Source organism: Dermacentor andersoni, chromosome 8 (assembly GCF_023375885.2).
Source record: "Dermacentor andersoni chromosome 8, qqDerAnde1_hic_scaffold, whole genome shotgun sequence".
Classification (NCBI taxonomy): domain Eukaryota; kingdom Metazoa; phylum Arthropoda; class Arachnida; order Ixodida; family Ixodidae; genus Dermacentor; species Dermacentor andersoni.
In genome coordinates this window covers 125,176,993-125,203,131 of record NC_092821.1, presented here as the reverse complement: position 1 = coordinate 125,203,131, position 26,139 = coordinate 125,176,993, and the positions used below count along the sequence as shown (strand labels likewise).

The 26,139-nt window shown below is 44.1% G+C and overlaps 1 protein-coding gene across 1 annotated transcript in view; it reads right to left on the bottom strand.

The window, feature by feature from the left end:
• Positions 1-832: 832 nt before the first annotated feature.
• LOC126526062 (uncharacterized) overlaps positions 833-26,139 on the bottom strand; it is a 47,999-nt gene continuing 22,692 nt past the window's right edge. The window contains exons 3-8 of the mRNA XM_050174058.2: positions 23,037-23,196; positions 14,040-14,155; positions 11,636-11,774; positions 8,632-8,805; positions 5,739-5,864; positions 833-1,120 (exon numbers count right to left, since the gene is read on the bottom strand). Of these exons, the coding sequence (XP_050030015.2) occupies positions 917-1,120; positions 5,739-5,864; positions 8,632-8,805; positions 11,636-11,774; positions 14,040-14,155; positions 23,037-23,196 (919 nt within the window). The 3' untranslated portion in view covers positions 833-916. The remainder of the gene's footprint in view (positions 1,121-5,738; positions 5,865-8,631; positions 8,806-11,635; positions 11,775-14,039; positions 14,156-23,036; positions 23,197-26,139) is intronic.

Genomic DNA, 26,139 nt, shown 5'->3' with positions numbered 1-26,139 from the left:
GGTGTTGGTGGGCGAGGTCTTGGGGCCTTCCCAGATAATGTTATCGAGGTCAGCGAAGTCCTCGCACGCTTTGCAGATTGGGGAGTACGCATCGGGGTAAATGCAATTGTATAGCACTGGGTTTAGGAAATTTCGCGTGTGAAGTAGTCGCCAAGTGGTGGATTCAGATTTATTCAGTGTTTTATATGCTGGGGGGTAGCGAGTTTATATCTTCATTGTGAATTGTGAATGTCATGCTCTCGTGCTGTTGGTGATGACTGCATATAAGTAGGCAACCTTTCACCACGAATAAGCACTATGGTTGCTAGGCAACGCTCGTGCACGCCGTATCCTCTTGTCCGGCACAAAAGTGTCGTTTCATTGCATACGTACGTACCAACGAGCCCACTCATTTTAATTTGCTTTGTGGAAAGTTAACTGCAGTAGTGCGAATTTATTCTACTGCAGTTGCTTGGAGCAGTTTCGCCCCTTCTTATAAAGGGGTACTTAACTGAAAGCCTGTTTCAGAAATCAGAAATGCGCGGATGCCAAACTTTGAATTGTTGGTATACGCCTACGCACGCAGCAGTGTTCACTCCAGTCTGCCCAATGCATCCGACAAGAAGAGAGGTATGTAATAAAAACTATTTGAGGACACTGCGACCGAACAAGCAGTCAAAACATGTTACCAGAGATGCTACTGCGCTTCATGGATCCGGCAACGCGTTAATTCGTATATGAGAATACCTTTTGGAGACGCTTAAACGCTCTATATTAATCATAACTTGCGAAAAAGGCAAGTAAAGAACGATGCAGGCACGCAGACAGCGCAGCAAGCGTTTGCCAATTTTTTCCGATCGCTCCACAGAGAATTGACGAAGTGCGTCGGAAGTGCGCAGCTCTCGTGCCTCCCACGCACACGTCCGTCGCGCGCCTGTCACGTGGCCAGGTTCACGCAGTCTGCCATGTCCGCTGTGGTCGTGTACCTTGTCCTGAAGAAGTTGAGGACATTGCGGATCATGTGCAGCCTTGAGAACGGCCCGCCCTTCGAGCCGCACGTGTTGGAAAAGTCGGCGTAGTCGAGGTCGAAAACCGCGATCCCGAATTTCATGGAGGTACCTTGCGCCCTGATTGTGCACAGCTGTCGAAGAGCGCGAAGAACAAGAGAAGTGTTAGTTTGACACTACGATAAAACGGCCCGAAAATCGACAACAGAACTTGCGGTATATCTGACGTGCTGTCGCGTCGATACCGAAACCCGTTATCCGAATGACAGCATTGGTTGACTACATAAATATAGTCGCTCCTACAAAGAAGCTTCGTAGTTGCATTAGTCAATTATCTTTCAGTGACACGCTGCAGAAATTTACTACAGAAATGTTTAATTTACAGCAATTCTTTTTCTTTAATTTATGACAGACACACGGCGTTTAAACAACCATTTTACATGTTACCGCAGTAATACTTACTAAATTAAATAAAGCGACTCTCCTTACTACGGCTTAAAATATTGTGCTATCCTTGGGGTCAAAAGAAAATGGAAGGTCTATTTCGTCAGTTTCAGTTTATTTGAGATTTTATTTACGCTGAACCTGCGTTCTAACTGCAACGGTAGTGAGATCGCGTGTATCGGAAAAAGAATACGAGCTGTCTTTTTATTGTAAACAATTTTTTTTAATCACCCATGGCGTATTGCACAATTATATTTCTTGAAATAGATTACTGTCAGAGGCGGACATTATTCACATGATAAATCAAACTTAATATGTCACTAATTAAAAAGTTTTGCGGACTCTCTTTAAACAAATTACAGCACATATTGGTATTAATGAATTATAGCGGTGACGCCAAAAGACATATGCACTTGAAACAAATAATGAGGATGATGTCAGTTTCCAGATATGGGGTGCCAAATTTGCGACGAAATGCACCGCTGGTGTTCCACTAACTTTGAGCTTCAAGTTATTATACGGCGTTTTGAAAAAAAGTTAGTGGAACAGAACTTCATTTTTACTGCAAGATTGACAGCACTTATCTCAATATTCATTCAGTGTTTGGGAAAATATTGCTGGAGCGTAATTCGGGCGTTAGTCCAGACTACCCTGTAAGTACCGAGATAAGGCGCCAGATCCCACCAAGACCCACGCGCTTGTCGTTGGGGAGCAGCATGTGCCAACCTCAAAGCTAGAGCGCAAGTTTGGAGCTTGCTAGTAAGTGGTGTCCTAAACAGGTTGATCATGACGTGTTTCCTGGCTCTGCAATCGCTTTTGGTGCGTGCAGCGTCCAAAACCATAGCCTGCGAGATCGGTTCTTTACTAAAAGAAAGCGGTCGTGGATGCCAGATATGGGCCATGTTTTGGGCCACACAAAGACTATGCAGATAGTCTTAAGTGCATGTATTTCGGCAGGCCACAACAGGGCAATATACTGCAATATACAACAGGGCAATATACAATATAACTTGCTGCTACAGCAGCATACGAGTTCAGAGCTCCGTCTTCAAGTCTGTTTACTTTTTCCGTCCTTTTCCAGGAAATGGCATAGACGCAACGTCCCAGTTGGGACAGCGGTATGATTTACTACTTTTGTGAAAGAAAGAAAATACTGCATAAATTGGTGATAATTATACATTGACGATGAATACTAATATTTGAGAAGGGGGCGTGCTAGTTCATCTTGACACAATATAATATAAGCGCAAAGAAACACGCCGACAAAAAAGCTAACTTCTACCGTGTGTCCTCCTATTTCTTCGCGTTCCATTTGAGTAGTATCTGGTCATAACGCAGTCAGTGCACCGGTTAAGGGGGCGACTTGTGCTCAATCCGCACGGCCTCCCGCACGGCCTCCCGCACGAGTGCGGACGTGCGGGAACTGCACATCTAGCGCACAGATGTACAACTTTATTTGCACTGGCTCGGCATGAGCAGTGCAAACCTAAATTTGTGCGCCTCTGTGCGAAATGTGCAGTTTTCCTTACGTTTGCACGCGCGCAGAGGGAGTGCGGGAAGCCGTGCGGATTGAGCGTGAACAGTTCCCAATCAAAACGGGTGCTATGGTAGTCCATAAAAACAAGTCTGTCTAGTTTAATCTATTTAGATAGGAGCTCCCGAGCCTAAGCTTTCAAGAAGTAGCCTTCTATGTCGGCTTTAACTAAGAGCTCCCTTATTGAGATGCGTGTGAAACGTGTAAATGCTCTCACTAAAATACCCTAGAGGCGATTTCAACAAAATTCATTGCATTTAATGAAACACTTTCACTTTATCAGATCTAGGACGCAGGATTTTGATTTAACAATACTAGTTTAGCGCAACCAGGATAAGGACCAGGGAAAAACGCCTGAACGCATAGACACCGTTGTGCCGCGTCTGTGTTCATCTACTTTTCTTGCGCTTCGCTAGTATTCCAAGTTGGCCCAACAAGGGTACATTGCAACACAAGCCAATTTGGCTTAGGAGGAAGCTTGAGACTAAAGAGCCCCTATATATATATATATATATATATATATATATGGTAACGGATAAATTGGTTTTCTCGGCAGCCGCTGTACTGAACTTGGTTAGGTTTGTTGTGTCTCAAAAAAAGATTGTGACTCTGGGAAGATTTTTTTATTTAGACTACTGAACTTACAACAAATTTTCTTCGAAGTTGTAAAATTAAGAAACCCTTAACACTCAAGTTCACAACCATCACTAAGCGATGAAGAAGGATATCATAATTATTAAGCCAGCACTTAACAGTATATCTAAAGCGAGCAAACTGATGCAGTGGACACTGCTATGAAATACATCAATCAATTGTGAGTGGCACTTCGGTAAAGCCTATAGTAACAATTTAATATAATATGTAAATTCATATGTCCGATTTGTCTGTTAGGTATACTTCGACGATGCGGTTTCCTGAACCGAGCAGTTATTGCAGATATCGATATCGCACAAACAAATTGCACGATGCATGTTTTTGGTGTAGAGGGACTGATTCTTGAACCTCGCGCTTCAACTTTTCTTAAATTTATCAACGTTCTGGAACATTTTGTTAAATATTTCAGACTAAACCGTAATTCTGCATCTTGCAATTACCATAATTTAGGTTTATCTGTGGAATGCAACATATTTTTCATATCGGTCAAGGAGTTGTCTCATAACAGCCTTGTTGCGTTTACAGCATTTCTGACTTATGGTATTTCCCTCTGGGTCCGACTTCTGTGTACTTGTTGCCATACACAGTGCTATATTTGAAATGAATAAACAAACGTGCATTTGAATAGGTACATCGGAATTGGCGTTGACGTAAACCTTCCTTCTAAGCCTACGAGATTTCTAAAAACAACATCAAAAAAGTAAGAAAACTCGGAGCACAATCTTTACAAATCCATAACCCAGCATCAAAAACTTAAGTTCAACCTCAATGAAAAATTGACTGAGAAATCGGCTCCACTAGCATGGCGCTATTTGACCATGTCTATCACTTGCGCCACTAAAATACATGTCATTATCAGAAACTGATAAAACGTTAAATTGCATCTGTTAGAGCATCTCAAGTGGACAAATTTTCTATATAATTTTATGAGGTTACTTGGAATAATTGCTCTGTTTAGAGAGGTATTACAAAAGCGTAACATGCAAATTGGTGGCATATTTCAGAGCTTTGCATAATAAATCAATTCTTGTCGCTTCATGTATCTCAACAAGGGCAGTTTATAGAATTGCAATATTGTTATTAATCGCCGAGTTATTTGAATGCTTCAGTATAGCTTTAATCATGCAATTTTGAAACTCTTTTCCTTAAAAATTGATCGCGAACATCAAAAAGCTACTTACAGTCCGTATATTTTGACTTTTCTTTTAAGTGCAGCAAACAATGAAATATGGTACAGTGAGAAATTATGAATTATTTCTCCATTTCCACGTATTAAGACAGGTATTGGCAGGGTAAAGCTATCTATTAAGAGGAAGCTTTAGCTCGTGTGCTCCTATTTAAATACGTGTAAAAGGAGAATTCATTTTTCTCAGCAACCACTGCACCAAATTTGATGAGGCTTATTGCGTTTAAAAGAAAAACTTAAAATCTAGTGACTGTTGGTCTCGAATTTTCGATTTATGTCTTTACTTTTTCATAAAAAATGGCAAAAATTGAACATTTCCAAAAAGCGAAACAATAATGTTTATAACTCTAACTCAGCAACAATAATGATAATACGATTCTGTGAGTTGCATCTGGTAGTACATCTAAAGCAGACAAAATTTATGTGTTACACATGAATCTCAAAAATTGTAGTAATATGGAAATACAGCTTCTGCATAACCCTTGTAAACAACGTAACAATTCACGTAAGATATAAAATGACGTATCGAATTTGTCCGCTTCGAATGATCTAATGGAGGCTGTTTACAAAACCGCGATATCTGCTCTTGATGCAGAGCTATGAGCTTGTAAACATCGTGCTATTTTTTTTCAAACTTACGAATTTTTGAAAATCTTTTTAAGAACATTCAGGACCTAAATCGAAATTCCGCTTCCAACAGTCACTAGAATTTAACTTTCTCTCTCAAATGCAGCAAATTTCATTGAAATAAGTCCAGGGGTTATCCCAGAAAAACGTTTTTGCGTTTTACATGCATTTGAATAGGCCGCGTCGGAGTTGGGCCCGAGCTAAAGCTTCCTCTTAATGCCACACGCTCACAGAGCGTTCAGCTCCTGTTGATATCTCTATATCTGTATTTCGCCCGTGAATTTAGCCGTTGTGCGGTGGATCGCACCTTCTTGCAGAGTCCCACTCGGTCGTCGTAAGAGAAGACTTGAGGCTCGACGGCGTGGAGAATTCGAGTCCCGTCCACCTGATGATCGTAGATTGGCGTCGTTTTGTATCCTGGATTGTTGCACACCTGTCCCATGAGGAGCACAAAAAAAAAGAACGCCGCTTAAACGCAATGGCTTAAGTGACGAACATTTCCGTAGGAGCACCTTAGAGACGACGATACTTGAAAATGATTTCACTCCAATACCTATGGATCTGTTCGGACAGCTTTATAGCCAGCGGTTTAGTCAAAAGCCAAGTGTCATTCGTCAAAAGAGATATCCGACGATGTTCTGAAATACGGCAGCAGCATTTCTGTCCCAAGGCTGTTGTGTTTTCGCGACGACGAACGGAATTTTCGGCGCCCATGGCTGAAGCATACAGGTTGTAGTGGCTGAGTCACCCACAGCGGGCAGCCCGGTAGCTTTCGCGTTGCGCTGCAAAAGCTCCTGGTTGTGGGTTCGATCCCGGCCACGGCGGCGGCATTCAGACAGGGGAATAATGCAAAAAACGTTAGCATACTTGTATTTAGCTTCATGCTAAAAATTCTCATGTGCTCGGAGTTGTTTCGGAGTCCCCCGCTACGGCTTCCCTCGTAATGAAATCGCGTTTTTGCAGGGAAAAAAAAACAAATTTTTTTGCGTCGACTGAGCTTGGGCTGTTTCGGTTATGCGTCGCATGCTCGCCACACCTTTCCTGAATTTCTCTTATCTGTTTCGGTCACAAAGTATAATGGGCGGTCAATAAATGCATTGGTTAGACAATATTATTCCAAGGCACTGTGGACTAAAATGTAAAAACTTCAATGTGCTCATTTGATCCTCTGTGCATTTTCTATAGCGAGACCTCATGATTGCATTAATGAACTTTACACTTATTTGCGTTTCTTCATGGGATCGAATCACCGTCCAAACTACGAGTGGAATTTTAAGGAACGCTAAAGAGGAACGGTGCATCAGTTTATATCGACAAATAATTATTGAAAACGCTGATTTCGTTGATTTTCAGGTAATAAGTTGGTTGTTAGAAGAGAAAATGACGGTCAGAGTTTTATTGTTGTTTTTATTATTTTAATTTCGCACCGAAACACCAGGGCTGGTAGTTTGGTGCGACGTCACGGATTGCTATATATTTTTTGCATTTCCGCTGTTACGGTTCAGTTAAATGCACTTGGAAGTTTGCTACGTTCAGTTTATGGCTGTTTTAGAATGCGCTATAATATATTTTTACCAATAAAAGTTTAACAAGGCCCGAGCAGACGGCGTCAAAATATGACGTCACGGCGGTCTAGTACTAAAACTTCCAAGACTGTGTCGCCAACCGTCTTTGGTTTTTAATCGTTTTCGGGCTTACCGAGGGTCTTCTCGCAGCAAGAAGGGCTTTGTTGGTATTGTGGAAGGATCACTTACAAACACAGCTGAAACTGCTTCTCTCTTTAATATCATTTTAATTATAGGCTGCAGGCCTATACGAGGAGCGATGAACTATTTATTCGTCATTGCTGATAGAACGCAGCACATCGGACAGATCGTCAGACAGGGTGCGCACGGTGAAGTGGCCGCGTGTGGCCGTGCTACACGCGACCATGGGCATTGTGTGTTCGGCATTGAGTATTGTGTGTTCGCAGTACACATTGCTCTTTTCATTCCTTGCCACTGCTGGACAGGGCTAGCGTACTCCCAAAGTGTACACTAGAACAGGGTAGTGTATACACTAGTCAAATTGCACACATGTGGGCACTCTTTGAAGGAAAGGCGTACTTAATAATGGTGTGGGATTGAGCTTGTTGGGAAAACAAGCTTTAAAGTTTGAATAACAGCGCGAGGACAGCAGAAGGGACAGAAGAGAGAACAGAGCGCTTTGTTCTCTCTTCTGTCTCCTCTGCTGTCCTTGCGCTTTTATACAAGCATTAAAGCAGGCGTACTTGTTCCTCATTTTGATAAACTTTAGTTGCTATTTGGGGAAATACTTTGGCGACTTCACGTGCGCCATTTTGTCGTCTTATGCACAGCTTCCACATTCCTGCTAGAGATAAGCGGATCGAGATAAAGCACAGCTTATCACCGTGCCGGCTGTGCAACGATGTATGACGTTCTCTACGACGCCAGTGCATATCCCTTTCTGTTACGTGTCTGTGCTTGGTCTCGGTGCAGAGTGCATACTTCCTTTAGCCTCCATGTGCCGTAATTGCTCGAACATAATAAGCGATTTTTTTTTTCAGGAGAAATTTGCTAAAGAGGGCATGCACGTTAGATTAGTGACCATTAGCGACGTTAAGTGTTAGTGAGAAGTTCTCGTCACTGGCATTAAAAAGATTCTGTATTGAAGCACAACCAACGCGTTGCAGCACTCCTACAAGCCTCGATCGCTTCGTGCCCATGCCGCGAATTCGTCATGCTAGGTGCATATAGTGCCTATATTCTACAGGGGCCATATTTAGGCTATATTAGTCTGCAACACATTTAACAAGTGTGGTAGATCAAATGTCGCAGGTGACACAAAAGATGAGATGATAAGTACGGTTGATACTGACAGGAATAAGAAGTGTTCCGACAGGGACAGCGAGCGGTGCCCATTTTCTGTAGCTCGGCTACAATTATTCTTCAAGTAAACCTAAAAGGTATTACTCTCGCTTACAGTTAAACACAGCCGAGTGAATGATCGAGGACATAGCATTTATAATTTCTTCACGTATGAACACCATGTCATGTTTTGCGATCGAGGACAACGCACTTTTTTCATTTCTGGACGTGAAAATAGGGTTCACGTTGTAATCCCGTAATTGCGACAATTCTGTGGTGCAGCGAGTCTTCACGAGGCTAGTGGCGGTGACGATTAAGCTCGATCTGGCTCACCTGGGCGTAGCTGGCGAACGAAGCCATGGGGGGGTCGGTCTTGCATGGCGTGAAGAAATCGTACTGATCTGGCACCGTGGACTCCGCCAAGCGACCCTTCATGGTCACTGATAACGCGAACTTCAGCGCCAAGCTTGACGCCGACAGCTTCTTGATGCTCTCGAGCCCCGCTGTCTGCGCCGAACAAGCCAGGCCCGAGGAAAGGACAATCGTTAGCAATGCTTAGAAAGCTCTTTCACCAAAGCTTCAATAGAACTGTCGCAGCATAGCTGCGTTCTTCTCAAGCACCCCTACCTGCACTGGTCGCTCATGATATTTGCGCTCATAAGACTTCAAGGGTTCCCTCCCCCCCATTTCTTTTTTGTTAGAATGTTCTCGCAGTATTATTAGCATTTTTCTCTATATAAGCTTTTGCAATTGACACGCATCGCTCGTCCAGTGAACTTCCTGAGCTATTCTTGCGTGTTTGCCCGCAACTTACAATGAATAATTTCCAACTTGTAGACGCTTATCCACTTCAACGTCAGTCCCCGCACACACTTTTTGTTTAGCTCATCATAACACGTGATTCTACTCATAACAAGTGATTCTACTACGACTGCCTCAAGTCATTAAAGGAGTAATGACGTGGTATTTCCATGACGTCAGGCTTTTGCTCACAAACCAGGGGACTGTTCATTACCGGGAGTGCGATTATCAGCCTGTTTTGAAGGACTGCAAGGTGGTCGCCAGGCTCCTCCAACGAGGTGACAAGATAAATTATTCAGGCGGTAGAAATTAAACACCTGGGAATGGAATGCGTCAGTTCTCATTCAATAGGGCTAACAAAACAAAAGGAGCTAGATTATGTATCGGAAGGTCCGCGGCAATAAATTACCATTTCTTCGCCTGTGCGTGTCACGTACCGTTCGTACAACCGACTTTTTTTTTTAAGGTTCTTTCTCGTGTTCTGTTATTTTGGGACCAACCGAAGTACTTGTACGTCGTCTGTGAATAAATTTCACTGTCATGGCTATTCAAATTTCAGCAGAAAGCTTGCGCTTGAGTCGGTCGTGTCTCTTTTCGACATACCCTAGTTTGTGCCCAAGAACCTGCCTTCGTGGAATGCTACAAACTCGTCCACGTACACCAGAACCTTTCTCACGTGGTATTTGGAACTCTTCTTACTTTCAGCCTTAAACGAAGTTTCGGCAACTCGAAACCTTAGAAAAAAAATACTTGCAAGCCTCAGGCTGACCTTACTAATTTAATACAATTGCTTTTCTCCTGCAAGCTTTCGTTTCGTTTCCTAGGAGGTGACTGTCATAACGTCATCACACAGAGCGTGGTCAGGTGAGTGCAGGGCATCGCGATGTTTTGGGCTCTGGCTCACTCTGTCGTCTATTATGTCGCTACTTGTTGTGAAGCCATATGTACCAACAAAACAAAGTGATCGTTTCCGCTGACCGAAGTTCCTAACAGCGGTGCATAAATCAGAAGCTTCGTCGTAATCGCCGTTGTTAACTAGCGAGACGTCGCTGATTATCTTTTGAATAACTTTAGAGAGCACGTTGCAATTGCAGAATTTATGTCAATCAGTAGTCAAAGCATGACGTCTTGCTGGAGGCCCTCTGCCATGCACAATTTGCGACGAAACAGTACTGAAAATCCGTACTGAATTTCATTGCTGTTTCAGTTTAGATGTTTCCGCACTGCGCAACAAAACGCAGCAAAGAAGAGTTAACTGAAACGGTCATCATGTTCACGGCACATTTGGAGTCCGTATTTCTCCAAACTGCTGCTAAGAATCAACGTTAGAGCACAAGGTTATGGATTAACTACTGGTTTAGTGCGCGCCGCTAAACAAAAGATTAGGAGAAACGCCCCGTTTCAGAACCCACACATGGAAGCCTTGTTGACAATGTAATCTCAGGTATCTCTCTCTCTCTCTCTCTCCCTCTCTCTCTCTCTCTCTCTATTTCCTTAGCTTTGGTACCCGTCTTCATCTTGCTATATTTCTTTCCTACCAGACAATATTCATTAGACTCAGTTTCAAGAATATTCTTTTACTTTGGGATTTCTGCGTAACGCATTTCGTTTAACTCCATTTTATGGCTTGTTGCCAATTATTCACTGCTGTCCTGCAATCTACCAGTCTGCCAGCTTAGCCCAGACTGCATCTGAAAGTCGGTGGGTGCCCGGGTTTGATCGCGTGGAAAGGAGGCTTTCTGAAGTGACGCATTCTTTCTCTCATCCCCCTCTCTGCCGTAAACGGCTGCTGTCTGGCCGAGTAAAATGAGCCTATAGGAGACAGTGCAATCAAAGGAGGCAAGTTGGTGGGCTGGTTATGATACCAGCACTGAAACCCTTTGCAAGGGTTTCAACGCTGTTAGTAACACCACCAGATCCGTGTTGCACTTTTTAAGTATGACTGGGCTCGGCGACCGCCTTTAATTACGTGGTGACCGCTGTTATGAGCGCGCGCTCATCACTTGCTATTCCTTTCTCTCTTCTTTCTATTCCCCCTAACCCCTCTGTATGGTAAAAAACCGGTTGCAACCTGGCTATTCTCCCTTCCTTTACCTTTTCTCTCTCGTAACGCATATCGATACTGGAGGCAGTTTGGGGTCACAGCACCCTGCACGCGCCATGTCATCTAGCATTAGACTTTAGGAACTTCGTGTTAATCTGATGTACCCCACAAGTGGAACTTAGTCTTACAAGTCCTCCAACTTACGTTGGTCGATCAGTGCTGCTACTCCAACCGATTCAAAAGCTTTTGTATCCATAGGAAAGTAGTTGAACTGTTGAAGGTTAGATGTATGTGATAAGGTCTTGCAAATGTAAATGAGTGAACGAAAGCTATGTGTTCGCAGCAGCATGTCATATCGGGACTATCTGGAAGCCATCACTTGACAGAATCATCCTCCGGGGGCTTCTGACCATTTCTTTTGTCCATGTACAATGCTATCTTTCTTGAATGATCTTCAACGATTTCTTCTAGCGTAAGATGCTTGACACTCACCATGTCGTGCTGGTAGCTGTCTTCGGCGCCCCGAGGTCTCTGCAGCAGCGTCGGTGGCACGATGCGACAGCTGGGTAACGAGTTGTCTCCTCGATCGAAGTGCCCGAAAGCGATGAACAGGTCAGGCTTAAACAAGCCCCTGCGCGCGGGGGGCAGAGACCAACTTTACTTAAGCCTTTCTAGCCTATGGTGGCGATTTCGCCACATACGAGCTCTGTGTCGGCTCCCTTAATTCGAACGGGACGCTTAGGCGAAAGCCAGTCTCATTTAGTCGTCATGCGTAGTCGTTCGACGTATCTGCGTATCGCCATCTCCGAAAACAGCGCTCCACACGCGGGGTTTCCAACTTTACACCTTGAGTATTTGGTGAGTGCTTCGCATTTATCGACGACATCGACAACGCGCGCATCGCATAAACGAAAATAGTTTGTTAGGTTTCGTTAGGTTGAGTTACGAAACTATGGAGGCGTTCAATGTAGCCCAACCAGTACATGGGCAACGGAGACGAAGAGTAACAACACGAACAAATAGATCAGGTGCAAATAAAATGTATTCAAGTGCAAAAAAAAAAAAAAATGCGATCGTCACCCTTATGTGTACATGTAAACTGCATCGCCGGTTCCACGAAATATTGAAGTGTGGAGTAAATATATTGCTTGGAAGGTGCCGCAGATCTGAACGTATTCGCCATTGAAGAAGCGGAGTTTCTGTGACCAACGGCCACGGAACACCGCTTGCGCTAGCGACTAAGATATATCGCATTCGTGCGCCACAAGGATGCAAAAATGGGATTTAGCGAACCCCTATGGCTACAAGCTGTAGTTGCGACACATGAAGTAGTTTCTGTAGAAAGCATCGCAAATCAAACACGAACTGCACATTACAAAATCACACTACTTCAATAGCATTCGCAGACTTCCCTGTTAAGGAATGGAACGCCATATAATATAGTAGCCTTGGTGCACTGAAATAGCTTATGAGATCTACCGTATACCTTGAAAACCGTAGACGAAAATTGAGGCGCGTGTATTCCCCTTGGGTAACATGTGGACGACGCATATTGGCTATTTTACCAGGCTATTTACGTCACCACAAAAAAAAAGCTTACTAAATTGTCGCTACGAGTCCAAAAAGGCAAAGTTGATGGCACCCAAATACCTCCTAATTTTCCCTACTTCTTTCGTTAAGTTACCAACACCCACCGTGCTTGTCAAGCAGCGGTGCCGCCAAACGATAGCGTGAGGCGACAGACAGAGAACGGTTGCGACGGCACGTAATGCCCATGCACGAGATCCACCCACGTGCGCAATGCGTGGGTCTGGATGCACTGCGCAACCGCATTAAGCGGAAGCTCGGGCCCAACTCCGACGCGGCCCATTCACGTACATGCAAAACGCAAGGAGACTTTCTTGAGATAACCCCTGGACTGATTTTGATGAAATTTGTTGAGAAAGTTGAATTCTAGCGACTGTTGCAAGCGGAATTTCGATGTAAAGCCTGAATTTTGTGAAAAATATTTTGAGAAATTCGATATTTCGAAAAATATAGAAGCACGAAGTTTATAAATTAATAGCTCTTCATCAAGAAGAGATATCGCAGTTGTGTAAACGGAATCCATTAGATCATTCAAAGCGAACAAATTTGACATGTCAATTTATATATTACGTGAATTTGTTACGTTGTGTTCAAGGGTTCTGCAAAAGAAGTATTTCCATATTACTGGCTTTTTTTTTATTCATGTGTAACATATCAATTTTGTCCGCTTTATATGTACTATTAGATGCAACTCAGATAATTGTGATATCATATTTCATTGCTAAGTTACGAAGTTGTAAACGTGATAGTTTTGTTTTCTCAAAATGTCCGATGTTTGCCAATCTTTAACAAATATTTACCACCTAAATCAGAAATTAGAAATTAACAGTCACTAGATTTTAAGTTTTTCTGTTAAATGCAACAGACCTCGTGAAATTTGGTGCAGTGGTTGCTGAAAAAACCGAATGAACCTTTTACATGTATTTACATAGGAGCAGCCGAGCTAAAGCCTCTTCTTAAATGCTTGAGGATTCAACAACGTGAAATGACGGAGAAGTTATAAAACGCAAGACGCATGAACACATTGCAATTTTATTTTTTCTCGTTTGGCTGCTGTTAACACCGTGTCTTTTTTTTTTTTTTGCAGGCTCAGATTGAATTTTCAGTGACCTTACTAAGTCAAGATAGGGGGCGACAGGTGAAAACAGGCTGTTAGATAAGAGCTCCATAAACAGGAGTAACGTACCTCAGACAGGCTGGCCGACGTATCGATAGTTAGAATGATAGGCCCACCTACCTAAACGTCAGCCAGGCTGTCCGAGGTACATTGTCCCTGTTTATAGGATTTTTTATCCTACAGTTAACTTACGTGAAATTTCTGATGTAGAAGTTAGCCCAGACGTCGTCCGGAACACTTGCTGCGAAAACTGTGAAGACCTTGCGGCCTTGAATCATAAGTTCCGAAGAAAAACGGTCACGCAGGAGCTGCAATGAAATCGAATTGTTCTCACGCCATTCTACTTAGCATCAGAAGGTCAACAACCTCAACAGCACTTTACAGGGAGCAGCCCATGTATCCACACGCACACAGGCTACATGTATTTATATACACGTGGACCGCGGGTTGCACGTGCTATATTGCACTTCATTCTCTTCCTATAGCGTATATACATCGACTTGGCTTCGGTACTACTTTTTTTTCCTCTGAACGATTCGAATTTGAAAGAACCATTAACACTGAACAATGACTTAATGTGACGTCATTGGTGCTATTAAACTATTTCAAGCACAGAACTATGTTTCTTGAGATACATATGCAAACTGGAGAGCCAGGTGCTCACGAGGGTTTGCACAGGATTTAGTAAAGCAATTTAGGGCGATGGCCCCTGAAGGAAGCCGAACGCCAGACCGGCGAACACTTGTGCCCATTTGAACCAGTGGGTGCCCGGTGGCGGTGGGAGTCGAACCCACAACCTCCCGCAGCGTAAGCGGGCCCTCTACAACTACGCCATGTCAGAATCGCCCAGTTAATCAGCTGGTTGATCTTCGCTCAAGTTTCGCACACATGGGTTCTGCCTTTGGTTAACAACACTTCGGTGGGCATTTCATGTCTGTTTTATTCAGCACAAAGCCGATGTGTGCGTCGTCTACTGTGACGCCGATGAAAACAGAGCCTTCACCAACGGTATATGGTGGTTCCATCTGTCATATCCATGTTTAGACTTTCACAGTATGGACTCCGAAATCAGATGGAGCGTGTTGTCTACCCCAATTTTGGAGGCCACATTCAATTATAACGGCGCCATTTGAGCGGAATGGCATTTCTAGAGCGGAGCTTCTTTCGCCTCTTCCTTCGACTTTTCCACTGCTGCTGTCGCTGTCAGGCACACCGCGTCTGGGGATGGTTGTGAGCGTTTACATGCACTGCCGGAGCGCGTCAGAGACTCGTCTGAGATCTGTTATGGACCGTTTTATAGCGTCGCCACAATGCCCTCTGGAGGTCCCGGTAATCGCCAAAATACCTTCCAGGCTGGTGTAATCATGCAATAGCACTCCGCAAAAGCACTGCGGAATCAGCAGTGCTTACCTTGGTACTCATTCGCAACAGTCCAGAAGCGATGTAGACTGAACGATAAAGAGGTGTGGGGCGGACGTAGAGAATGGACAGAACTGACATAGCCACGAAACGGGGTAATAGCAGCAATGCCATTCTTCGCTCGTGTCAGCTCGCATACATGGGGGGAGCGCGAAACAGGGGAAAGGGGAAGTCAGAGAACGTGCCTCACTTGAGGTACGTTCACTAAGGAAAACACTACCTCTAGACATGGCAAAGTTGCGGATAAACTGGATAAATGTAAAATTAGGTTACGGTGCGATGAAATACTGCACCTTCCTGCTATTTCTGAAAAATAAATACAGCGCAGCTTTGTTTGGCGGACAACTAAGGCTCGGCTTGGGGAGACAAAGGTGCATTAAACCACCGTCGCGTCAAGACAACAGTACGCGAGCGGCCGCTCCCCAAATGAACACTTCTGTGCCTGCTGCAGTAGCTTGATGGATATGGCATTGCTCAAGATGCCTCTCCTAACGGCCTGCTTCGTTATCCGATTGTAGTTTTGGCACGTAAAGTCCCTCAACTCAATTAATATTTAACGTTTCTGCTGTAATTCCATATGCCGTGAGATGCAATGACAATACTAACTTTCTCGGAAGCTGTGAACTATGGCGCACAACAACGCCTCGAGCAAACACTTTCTGCTGCGTGTTCTATGTTCTACGCAAACAAACAGCAGCAGTGCGCGAAACGTAACATTTGACGTCAACTTGATCACCACTCTCGAATTGCAGTAAACGCTGAAGGACCTAAACATTGGCCGTCAACATCACCGCCAATTATCCTCAGTCAATGCAAACTGTAAAGGAAGCTTCCATTACGTCGATATCCGCAAGGCGTTGAATCCGCATCATTTTTTTTATTTAGTGGCCTCGCTGCATACGACGTTCGAATGGTCTCTATTTTGAACAAAACATGCAAGTAATACTAATAAAAGTGATAAACTGAACCCACGGCCAAATACGACCTCTGTATAAAAAATTTGGAGGACGCTTAAGCTTCGCCTTCAAGAGTGGAACGCGACAGCGTTCCCGTCGACCCGCCAAGGGGTGTAAGACGCGCTACGGCGCAGCGACTACGCGCCCCGCATCGGACGCGGTGAGCGTCGAGCAACGCAGCGTTCGGCGCGACAACAAAATGTGCGCCTGAGAAAGCGACGCACGCCTGAACCTTAGAAACAGCTCGTTTCTAAGGCAACACCGCGTTCACTAGAGGCGCTTTTGTACCGCTTTGAAGCATCGAACTCGTGGCTCAGTACAATAGAGAGAAAAAAAAAAACTCGTGGCTCAGTGGTAACGTCTCCGTCTCACACTCCGGAGACCCTGGTTCGATTCCCACCTTGCGAGTTGTTTTTTTATTCATGAAGTGCCTGCTGGGATTTATCACTCACGGCCAACGCCGCCGACGCCAACACCGCGCCGACGACGCCGGCTTTTCTGCGACACGAGCTCCTTAACGCTTTCGCGTTAAAACATAGGCCGAGACCAACCAGCGGTATACCTGGAGCTCCTATTTATGCGTCACTCGTATAATGAAGCCAAAAATATTGAAAAGCATAAGGAATCGCGAAGAAAAAGAAAGACGTCGAATACAAAGAATAATACTTTTTCCGTAGGAAATACGGAAATCCTGCAGGTGAACTCGTGTTAATGTCTACTCGTGGTAATGTGGTACCTATACGCACAAAAAAAAAAGAAAACTTCACAAACAGCTTTTCTGTTCTCTTACACAAAGAACAGCCATAAGTTTACGCACTCCTGCTGCTTTTGTTGGGCACTCGCGTCTTCACAACATTTCACGCCATCTTCACTTTCAGATGCAAGAGAAATTCCGTAGTTTTCGTCTAGCTAGCAAAAAAAAGCAAGAAAAAGAAAAGTACACAGGCGTTAGGGAAGAGGCACATAGCTACTGGGTCATTCCACGCCAAATCAACCAACGTTTTTTCGACCATCACAGATATAGCTGCAAAAATTTCCACATGTTTGTTGGAGTTCAAAACTCATCCTCGACATTTATTTTTCCTTGCCAAAAATTTTGTAGAATTTTGACGACAATTTGTTTTCCCTGCCAAGCTGAGCTAGACGGTATCAATCAACATTTTTTCTCAAAAACACGCTGTATGATCCGCTCCTTCAAATTGCGTTGATTGCAACCCAAAGATGCGATGTGACTGCAAAAATTGGCTATTTCATAAATATTTGAATATTTCGATTGATTCTGGCCCTAGCAAAAGCGTGTAAAATTGCAAAGTCTGAGTTTTTTTCTCGGAACGTAGAAAAGCCTGGAAGTATCATATAACATATATACTGGTAGCCCAGTTAACATAGTACAGCCGAAAAATATTTAAAGTATCGAAGGTTTAGCAGTTCGCATGGAAAAAAATTGTAAAGTTTCATTTTTTTTTTGCAAAAAGCTCCATATTCAAGGTAAAAAAAAGTGCCTTTGTGGTCGGCCTAAAAATATATGCATTATATCATTAGATAGCCCTACGTGTCTACCATGCATGTGAGAAGTTATAAAAAGCTATTATTTTTTAAACGCAAGAAATGATTTTTTGAATTTTCGTGTCAGCACCGGCTTTTTTCCGACGCGAGTCAAGCTAGGTAGAGCACTGATTCGGGTGCTCCGTGGCCCAGGCTTGCTGGCCTGGGATCCAGACGACAAAGCTAGCATCGTCTGCAACGCAGACGAAAGGGAGACGGTGTGATCATCTGCATTTCATTGCAAACAGACGCACGCTTCAGTGCAATGCGGCTTGTGCTTGGTGTGTGCCAGGTAAACCATCCTCCAATTGCACATGGAATTTCACGACCACCTAATTTCCCCAGAGAGTCCTGCAAGTTTGAAAGGTATGTTTCATACATTCATAAATTGAAATATTTACAAATAAGTATAAATTAAACGCAGGAAGAGCACTCGCATCATTCACGCAAAGCATTATAAATAAAATCTCGCCCTCAAATCGGTGAATTTATTTTCTATTTTCAGATGAACGCCTTCTGCCCTGCTCACTGGGACCCAGAGACTGTCATAAGACGACACAAGTGAAAAACACCTTCCTGATTAGAACTAACAGCCTAGATGAACGTGAACTTAGTCTTCTGGTATTGCGTGCTAAAAGCGACAAGGACCCGCCGTGGTTGCTCAGTGGCTATGGTGTTGGGCTGCTGAGCACGAGGTCGCGGGATCGAATCCCGGCCACGGCGGCCGCATTTCGATGGGGGCGAAATGCGAAAACGCCCGTGTACTTAGATTTAGGTGCACGTTAAAGAACCCCAGGCGGTCGAAATTTCCGGAGTCCTCCACTACGGCGTGCCTCATAATCAGAAAGTGGTTTTGGCACGTAAAACCCCATAATTTAATATTTTTTTAAAGCGACAAGGACAGTTTAGAAACAGTATGCGCGCACCATTATTACGTCTATACTAAGGAGTTCACGACACTATGTGCGTCAAAGATGTGCTCAGAACCTTTCTCCGACCATGGGTCAAACAGTCGGGGTACGTGGGTCATATCTCAGGGCCTCGCTACAGCAGTGTCTCTCTTGGGGCTGGTTCCTGGTGAAAGACTCTGTCCACAATGTAAAGTCAGGTGTTTCCAAATGCGGGCGCAGTTAGACACAGCCAATAAGAGCTTGGCAGATTGTGAAACAATATGCGAGTCTACATTTGAAGGGAATTCCTCCACCTCAACAAACTGTGCTGCACCACGCGATGGGACTGGAAGGACCTCGAGCAGAAAACGGAAGCGCCATGAGGAAGAAGCGGCTGTCACAGGTGGCACCTTGCCCAATGATGATAGTAAGGATGCTCAAGTGCAAGGCGTAGCCTATGAAATGGCACAAACCACCGCACTTGCGGAAGACTATAAAAAGCTTCTTGAAGACGTGAGAGATCGATTCGTACGAGAAAGAAAACGGTCGAAAAAAAATTCTCTTCTGGCGTTGGCGCCTCGTTCATGGTCCCGAAAAAAAGTTGCTGAGTACTTTGGTGCATCGGAAAGTCAAGTTCGCATTGCTATGAAAATCAGGCAACAGGGAGGAATTTTGGGCTCTCCTACATCAAAGTTAAGTGGACCGCTAGACGACAGAACAATAAGAAGCATAATAAAGTTCTATGAGGATGAACATACATCCGTCTGTCTTCCAGGCAAGAAAGACGTCATCCGAGGCAAGCAAAAAAGATTGCTGCTAATGAATCTTAAGGAAGCGCACGAGGAATGGAAGAAAAGTAACACAGAGCTGAAGTGCGGCTTTTCTAAGTTCGCCTACCTGAGGCCACGCCACTGTTTACCAATTGCCGGTGCTCCGGGAACGCACTCCGTTTGCGTTTGCATTTACCACCAAAATGTAAAATTGATGTTGCAGTCCTTGGGCATTTTACAAACAATCGATTCGCTCCTTCAGATGACTGTGTGTGAGATAACGAATGAGTGCTGTATGACCGGTGTATGCAGCAATTGCCCAGGAGATTCGTCACTCAAATCGCTAATATTGAGCTCTCCTGCACTGAACCGGGATTTGGCAGCAAGTATTTCTGACCGCCAGTGGGCTAGTGGAGTGCGCTTTCGATTGGAAACAATGTTGTTTACCCATAATGACTGTAGACCGTCTCCTTGAGATGATAAGCGACTTAAAATCGCATTACTTTGTCAGCAAGCTCCAAGCTCGGCACCTACGCAAGTTGAAGACCGCTCTCACGCCTGCAGAAGCCATAGTTATAATGGATTTCTCTGAAAACTACAGCTTTCTCATTCAGAGGGCCCCACAGTCAATATACTGGGACAACTCTCAAGCAACAGTACACCCGATTGTAGTCTACTCTCGCTCGACGAACTGTGCTGACGAACCACATGTACAATCGTGCGTAGTGATATCCGACTGCCTCGACCATACAACTACCGCTGTATCGACATTTCAGCAGGTGCTGATGGATCAACTTAAAGTAGACATTCCGCTGCTAACAAGAAAGATTTTAGTTTGGATGCTACATGGCATTTTTTGCCATATCACACGGAAAAAGTGCCTGTGATGGGGTGGGTGGCACACTGAAATGGTTGGCTGCCAAGGCAAGCCTACAAAGGCCTTTCTCAAGGCAGATTTTGACACCGTTTGAGCTGTACGAGTGGGCATGTGAAAGCCTTTTACATATAAAACCAATTTGGGTGCCGGAGAGTGCAATATCTAAGGTGGAGGTAGAACTGTCATTGAGGTTTGCGAATGCTATGCGCCTTAAAGGAACCAGGTCCTTACATTATTTTCAGCCGACGTCACTTTCTCAACTAAAAGTTGCGTTCACGTCTTCGTCGAAGACAAGAAGTGTTAAAGCTGTTCGACAGCCGGCACCTGCTCGGCTATAAAGGAAGGAAGGATAAAGTGGAGAAGGAAGGCAGGGAGGTTAACCAGTTTAGCCTAACCGGTTTGCTACCCTACACATGGGAGCGGGATGGGGGGGTGAAAGATGGGGAGAAGAGATCGAGAACACATAACATAAAAGTGATACGGGCTATATTCAGGCTAATGTATACAAACGCGGTTGACATTAAATTTTCGTAGCCACGGAAAAAAAAAAAGTCAGGGATACGGCGTTGGAAATCGCCTGTCTTGCTTTGCATACAATAAAAAAGCCACAAGCCTCTTCCTGAATAGTTTCTTGGGCTCACTTTGTTGCCAATATGTCTTTGCAGGACGGTTACGCTTCAAATATGTACGCTGTTTACGTGATCCACATACTGATAATTAAAAAAATCATTTTTAGCGTTTAAAAAATAATACCTTTTTATAACTTCCCACATGCATAGTAGACACGATTGGCTATATAATGATGTAATGCATATGTTTTTAGGCCGAACGCCAAGGCACCTTTTTTTTACCTTGAATATGGAGCTTTTTGCAAAAAAATAGGACTTTACAATTTTTTCCATGCGAACGGCTAAACCTTCGATACTTTAAATATTTTTCAGCCTTACTATGTTAACTGGGCTACCGTTATATATTTTATGTGACTTCCAGGTTTTTCTACGTTCCGAGAAAAAAACTCAAACTTTGCAATTTTACACGCTTTTGCTAGGGCCAGAACCAATCGAAGTATTCAAATATTTATAAAATTTGCAATTTTAGCAGTCACATCGCATCTTTGAGTTGCCACAAACGCAATTTGAAGGAATGGATCATACAGTGTGTCTTTGAGAAAAAATGTTGATCGATGCCGTCTAGCTCAGCTTGGCAGGAAAAACAAATTGCCGTCAAAATTCTATAAAATTTTTGCAAGGAAAATTAAACATGGAGGATGAGTTTTGAACTCTAACCAACATGTGGAAATTTTTTCAGCTATATCTGTGACGGTCGAAAAAACGTTGGTTGATTTGGCGTGGAATGACCCTACTGCTATCCGCAAATGGGAGCAACAAGCTTTGACAATAGTGAATGCTTCTCAAAAGTCATAAATACAAGCTTAGAGGCAGGAAAAAACAGTCAAAGGGGTGCTTTATCACTGCTAATTACCACGCATTAAACATTTAAATGGTACGGGCATTACATTTCCGACTTTTTTTTTGTCTGTGTTTGTTGGTTTTTGCAAATTCTGGTTTAGACCATTGTATGAATATTAATTCGAAAGTGTCAGCGCGCGCCCCATAATTTATTGTGCATTTACGCGAACACGTTTCCGTTTTGGTGCTAGAAGGGGGCCTGCTCACGACGCCACGATTCACCAACTCGCTTCGTTACTGGGATTGTTGTAGGAAAGTCGAGTCAGCGCAGCCCCCCCCCCCCCCCCAAAAAAAAAAAAGAAGAACGTGCGCGGCATTACTCTTTATTTCCTTTTTTATTAGCAACACTACCATACTTGGTTTATTGCCACATGGAGCCAGCAAATTCTGCTGCGTGTCATGATGTCACTGGAGTGTTCGCTATTTCGAGCGTACCAAAATTAAATAAGTACGGTCCTTCTGAGTCGCGAGATGCGTGGTATATGTGGTTCCGACAACACTGAAAATGCGTGAATGTCGACCTCGAAACTATATACAAATGCCCGCGAGCCTCGGAACAACCTTAACAATTTACTATAACAGCTGTTCCAACGGGGAGCTTTGGTTCCGTTTTCCACGAGGTGCATCTGTCGCGATGTCACGACCTCGTCAGGCTTTACCGCCTTTTGTCGCAGTTCCCTCTTTCATCTTTGAAAGAAAATAAACCTCAACTTCAACTTCAACTTCAGGTAGTGGTCACGTGGGAGCCAGACACGGCATCGTCTCGACGCTCGCTCGGACGTGCAGTGGCGCCCCTCGTTACGCGGCCCAACGTAGCACCAAGCAAGCAGAAGCGAGTACCGAGATCGCACACCGCTATATCCTGCTCCCATGCCGCGGCCTTCTGTGTCATGACGTCACGACAAACACAGCTGCCGGGAAACGAATCTGGGTCTGGTTTCCCGAAAGCTATTACCGTAAATTACTCGAGACTCTCCGAGACTTGCCGCTGTGCTCTTTTCTTGGATTTCGAGTTGTGAATCCTTCTATTAAAGCAAAAATAAAGATACGAAGATATTGAGAGTTCACATAACTTAAGTTTCTCTCTCTCTCTTTCTTTACTTATTTCACTTTTTCTGACTTTCTTTCTCTTTGTCCTATTTTTTCGTTGACTCTTGTTTCTGAAACAGTGAACGCACTGCATTGCGCACTTTGCTGCACCCTGATGATCGACACAGGAAAAGGCCTGGTCCACATTCCTATGAGCACATACTGTAGGCATACCTTAAGGCATCCCAGGGCAGATATTACTTCACGTTCCACCGGGTCCACGGTGTGCGTGTCCAGGATACCGATGTGGTAGATTGAGTTATCCCAGAAGGGCTTCATCGGCTTGTAATCCGAGGTGCTGGTGTTCAGGTAAATCTCCAGGAAATAGACAACACTACGTCATGAGAAACGGCACTCGTCACTCCGCGCCTCACAACCGTGCGCTATAGCGCAGGTCGCATCATTAAAACAATATTAGGTGCATGTTCCTTTCCAGCGAGCTAATGGTGACGGCATACGTAGAACAATGGTTGCAGATTAGTAAGAAAGGTCTAAAAGAAAACTAAGGCGGAATACTAGAGGGAAAAACAACTCGAAAAACATAGAAAGTCTTTAAAAATATAAATGTCTGCCAAAGCACTAGGGACCCTTGAGATTCTTGAAACTTTAATGAAGGTGACGAAGTTAAAGTGATGAGACTTACGCTAACGAAGTCTGTTAGCGCAAGTCTCACCGTTAGCGTAAGTCTCAAACTATTCAAGCAATATGATTATAAAAGCTGATATTGCGGTTAATGTAACGAAAAACGTGCGCTTCTGTGCAGTCGCTGTCCGCGATATCAGTGTTCGCGTTTGCTGCAACAGTTTGCGTTTTCTCGGTGCTTGTTTGCCTTTATAAGTAGCCTTACATTGCGAATACGGGCACGTCCCTCTAAGGCAATTTATTTTTGAGTTAGCTTTTGTAGACCGGCCCAATGAGGTTTATAGAGTCAAGTAAAAAAAAAGAAAGAATTGTATATTCATCAGGAATACAAAGGAATCGTCCGACGAAAGCGTCCCTTAGTGGAACAAGCTGGACGAAGGCAGCAATAATCGGGAAACACCAAAAGGGACACTATACAGAAAAAGAATTTGAGCCATCTTTTAAAGTCACCCATCCAAAATACAAGAAATAAACGTTTACCACGTGAAACACGGTAATCCAGAAAATACTCCAGAATAGCAGACAGGGGGCGATGACACTTGGACGTTCCCGCACCAGCCCGTTTTGATGTCATGGGTCTTGACAGCGTCAGCTCAGGCCTAGGTGATTTTTTTTATTAATAAAAGGGGACTACAAGGTATTCTGTAACGGAGTTAAAGAACGAGTTTATCACGTTTCAAAACGATGCGTTAAGCTAAAACGGCTCAATGCAAAAAATATTTTTTAAATTAGTGACGTCACACTAACGTTAAGATACAAAAGTTCTGGCGCGAAATTAAAAAAAAAAATTGCCTTCGTTTTCGCCGCTAATAATCAACCTGTCATTGCCATATTACGGAAAATGCAGCTTTGGAAGAGTGATTTATCAGTCTAAGCTAATTTAGTGCTTTTCCTTACAGTTCATTTAATGGTACATTCACCCACCGTGGTTGTTTAGTGGCGTTGGGCTGCTAAGCACGAGGTCGCGGGATCGAATGCCGGCTCGTGCCGGCAACGGCGGCCGCATTTCGCTGGGGGCGACATGCGAAAAATACCCGTGTAGATTTAGGTGCACGTTAAAGAACCCCCGGTGATCCGAATTTCCGGAGTCCCCCACTACGGCGTGCCTCATGATTGGGTCGTGGTTTTGGCATTTAAAACCTCATAATTACTATCAAAGGTACATTCAGCTGGCACGTCGTATTTGAGCGTTCCAGAGCGCTCAGGTGCCACGCCGGGAACACATTCGGCTGATTATTTAAGTTCGGCTGATTAATTCAGAGTGCTAGGAGGTGCTCTCACCTTCGACCTGGGAGTGCGATCGTGATCCGGTGGAATTCCAGTCACGTGGTTTTCGCAGCTTCCGTTGCCGACGTAGCGTTTGCCGGGGCCAGGAGGGGGGCTTCTGTAAGAGTCCACCTAGTGGACTGTGCATTTGCGCCGCTGCTGATTGGATGCAGCTGTGCGAGTGAGGACGAGACGAGCGGTCCTAGCCAATCAGCAGCGGGCGAAATGGACAGTCCACTAGGTGCACTCTTACAGAATGCCCCCCCAGGTCTAGGCGTATGCGCGCCTTGTTTGTTTGCAACAGAAGAAGTGCTGACGTGTTTTCTGGTCTGCTCTACGATTGCTCTTGCGAGCACATAGTTCCTCACAATATACCAGAGGAAACTCTAGCTGGTGCTGCAACCGTTGAACCGCCATGGTAATGATGGGAAGTACATGGATTTGTCCTATCTTCGTGCTCTTGGATTCGTTCATTACGCTTTCATGGTAAGGGCTGTAACAGCGCACACAAGACACGGACAACAGAAGGAACAAAACGACGACACAGCACAGACTCTCAACTGATTTTTATTGAAGATACGTCTAATATATATATATATATATATACGAGCCATTTGATAATAACCATGACATGCAGAAGATACATATGATATGCGCCGAGGCAACTGTGACAAATCGACACATAATCAAAATCGACATAGGTAATGCAGTTCCTTGTCATAAAGAGTGATAGAAGGTTCACTGATACACGCTTTGTCCCTAATCCTTATATTATGAGCTTCGGTGATTTCCCTTGTCAATTGGCTTGCGTGCTTAAAAATCACACCAGTTTTTTTTTTTTTTTTTTTTTTAATTCAGGGCGACAACCGCAAGACTTGCAATGCTCCGGGAGATGAAGTGGCGCAGCCCCTTGAAGAGATAGCTCATGCTCCCGAAGTCGAACATTCACACATCGCTTCGTTTGTCCCACGTACTCTCGACCTCAAGATAATGAAATGGCATACACGACCTGCTTAGCACAATTGATGTATCTGTTCACATGTTTGACAGTGCATTTTCCCTTCACTTGCTTTTCCTTCAGCAAATTATCAAGTAACGGGCATATGCGACCTATCTTTTGTTTCGCAGAAAAACGAACATCAATGTTGTACCTCGAACCAACGTTCTTAAGCCCGTGCGCTAGCTTGTGTACATACGGTACAACTGCGTTTTTTCTTTTTTCTTCTAATTTGGTTTGAATTCCTTTGGTCATTTGTGCTCTTGACTCCGCGAACTATACTTTCACTCACAGATGAAATGATCGCTTCGGGGTAACCAGCGTGCAGTAAACGAGTTACCTGATCAGAAAAAGCAGCCTTCGTCATATGAA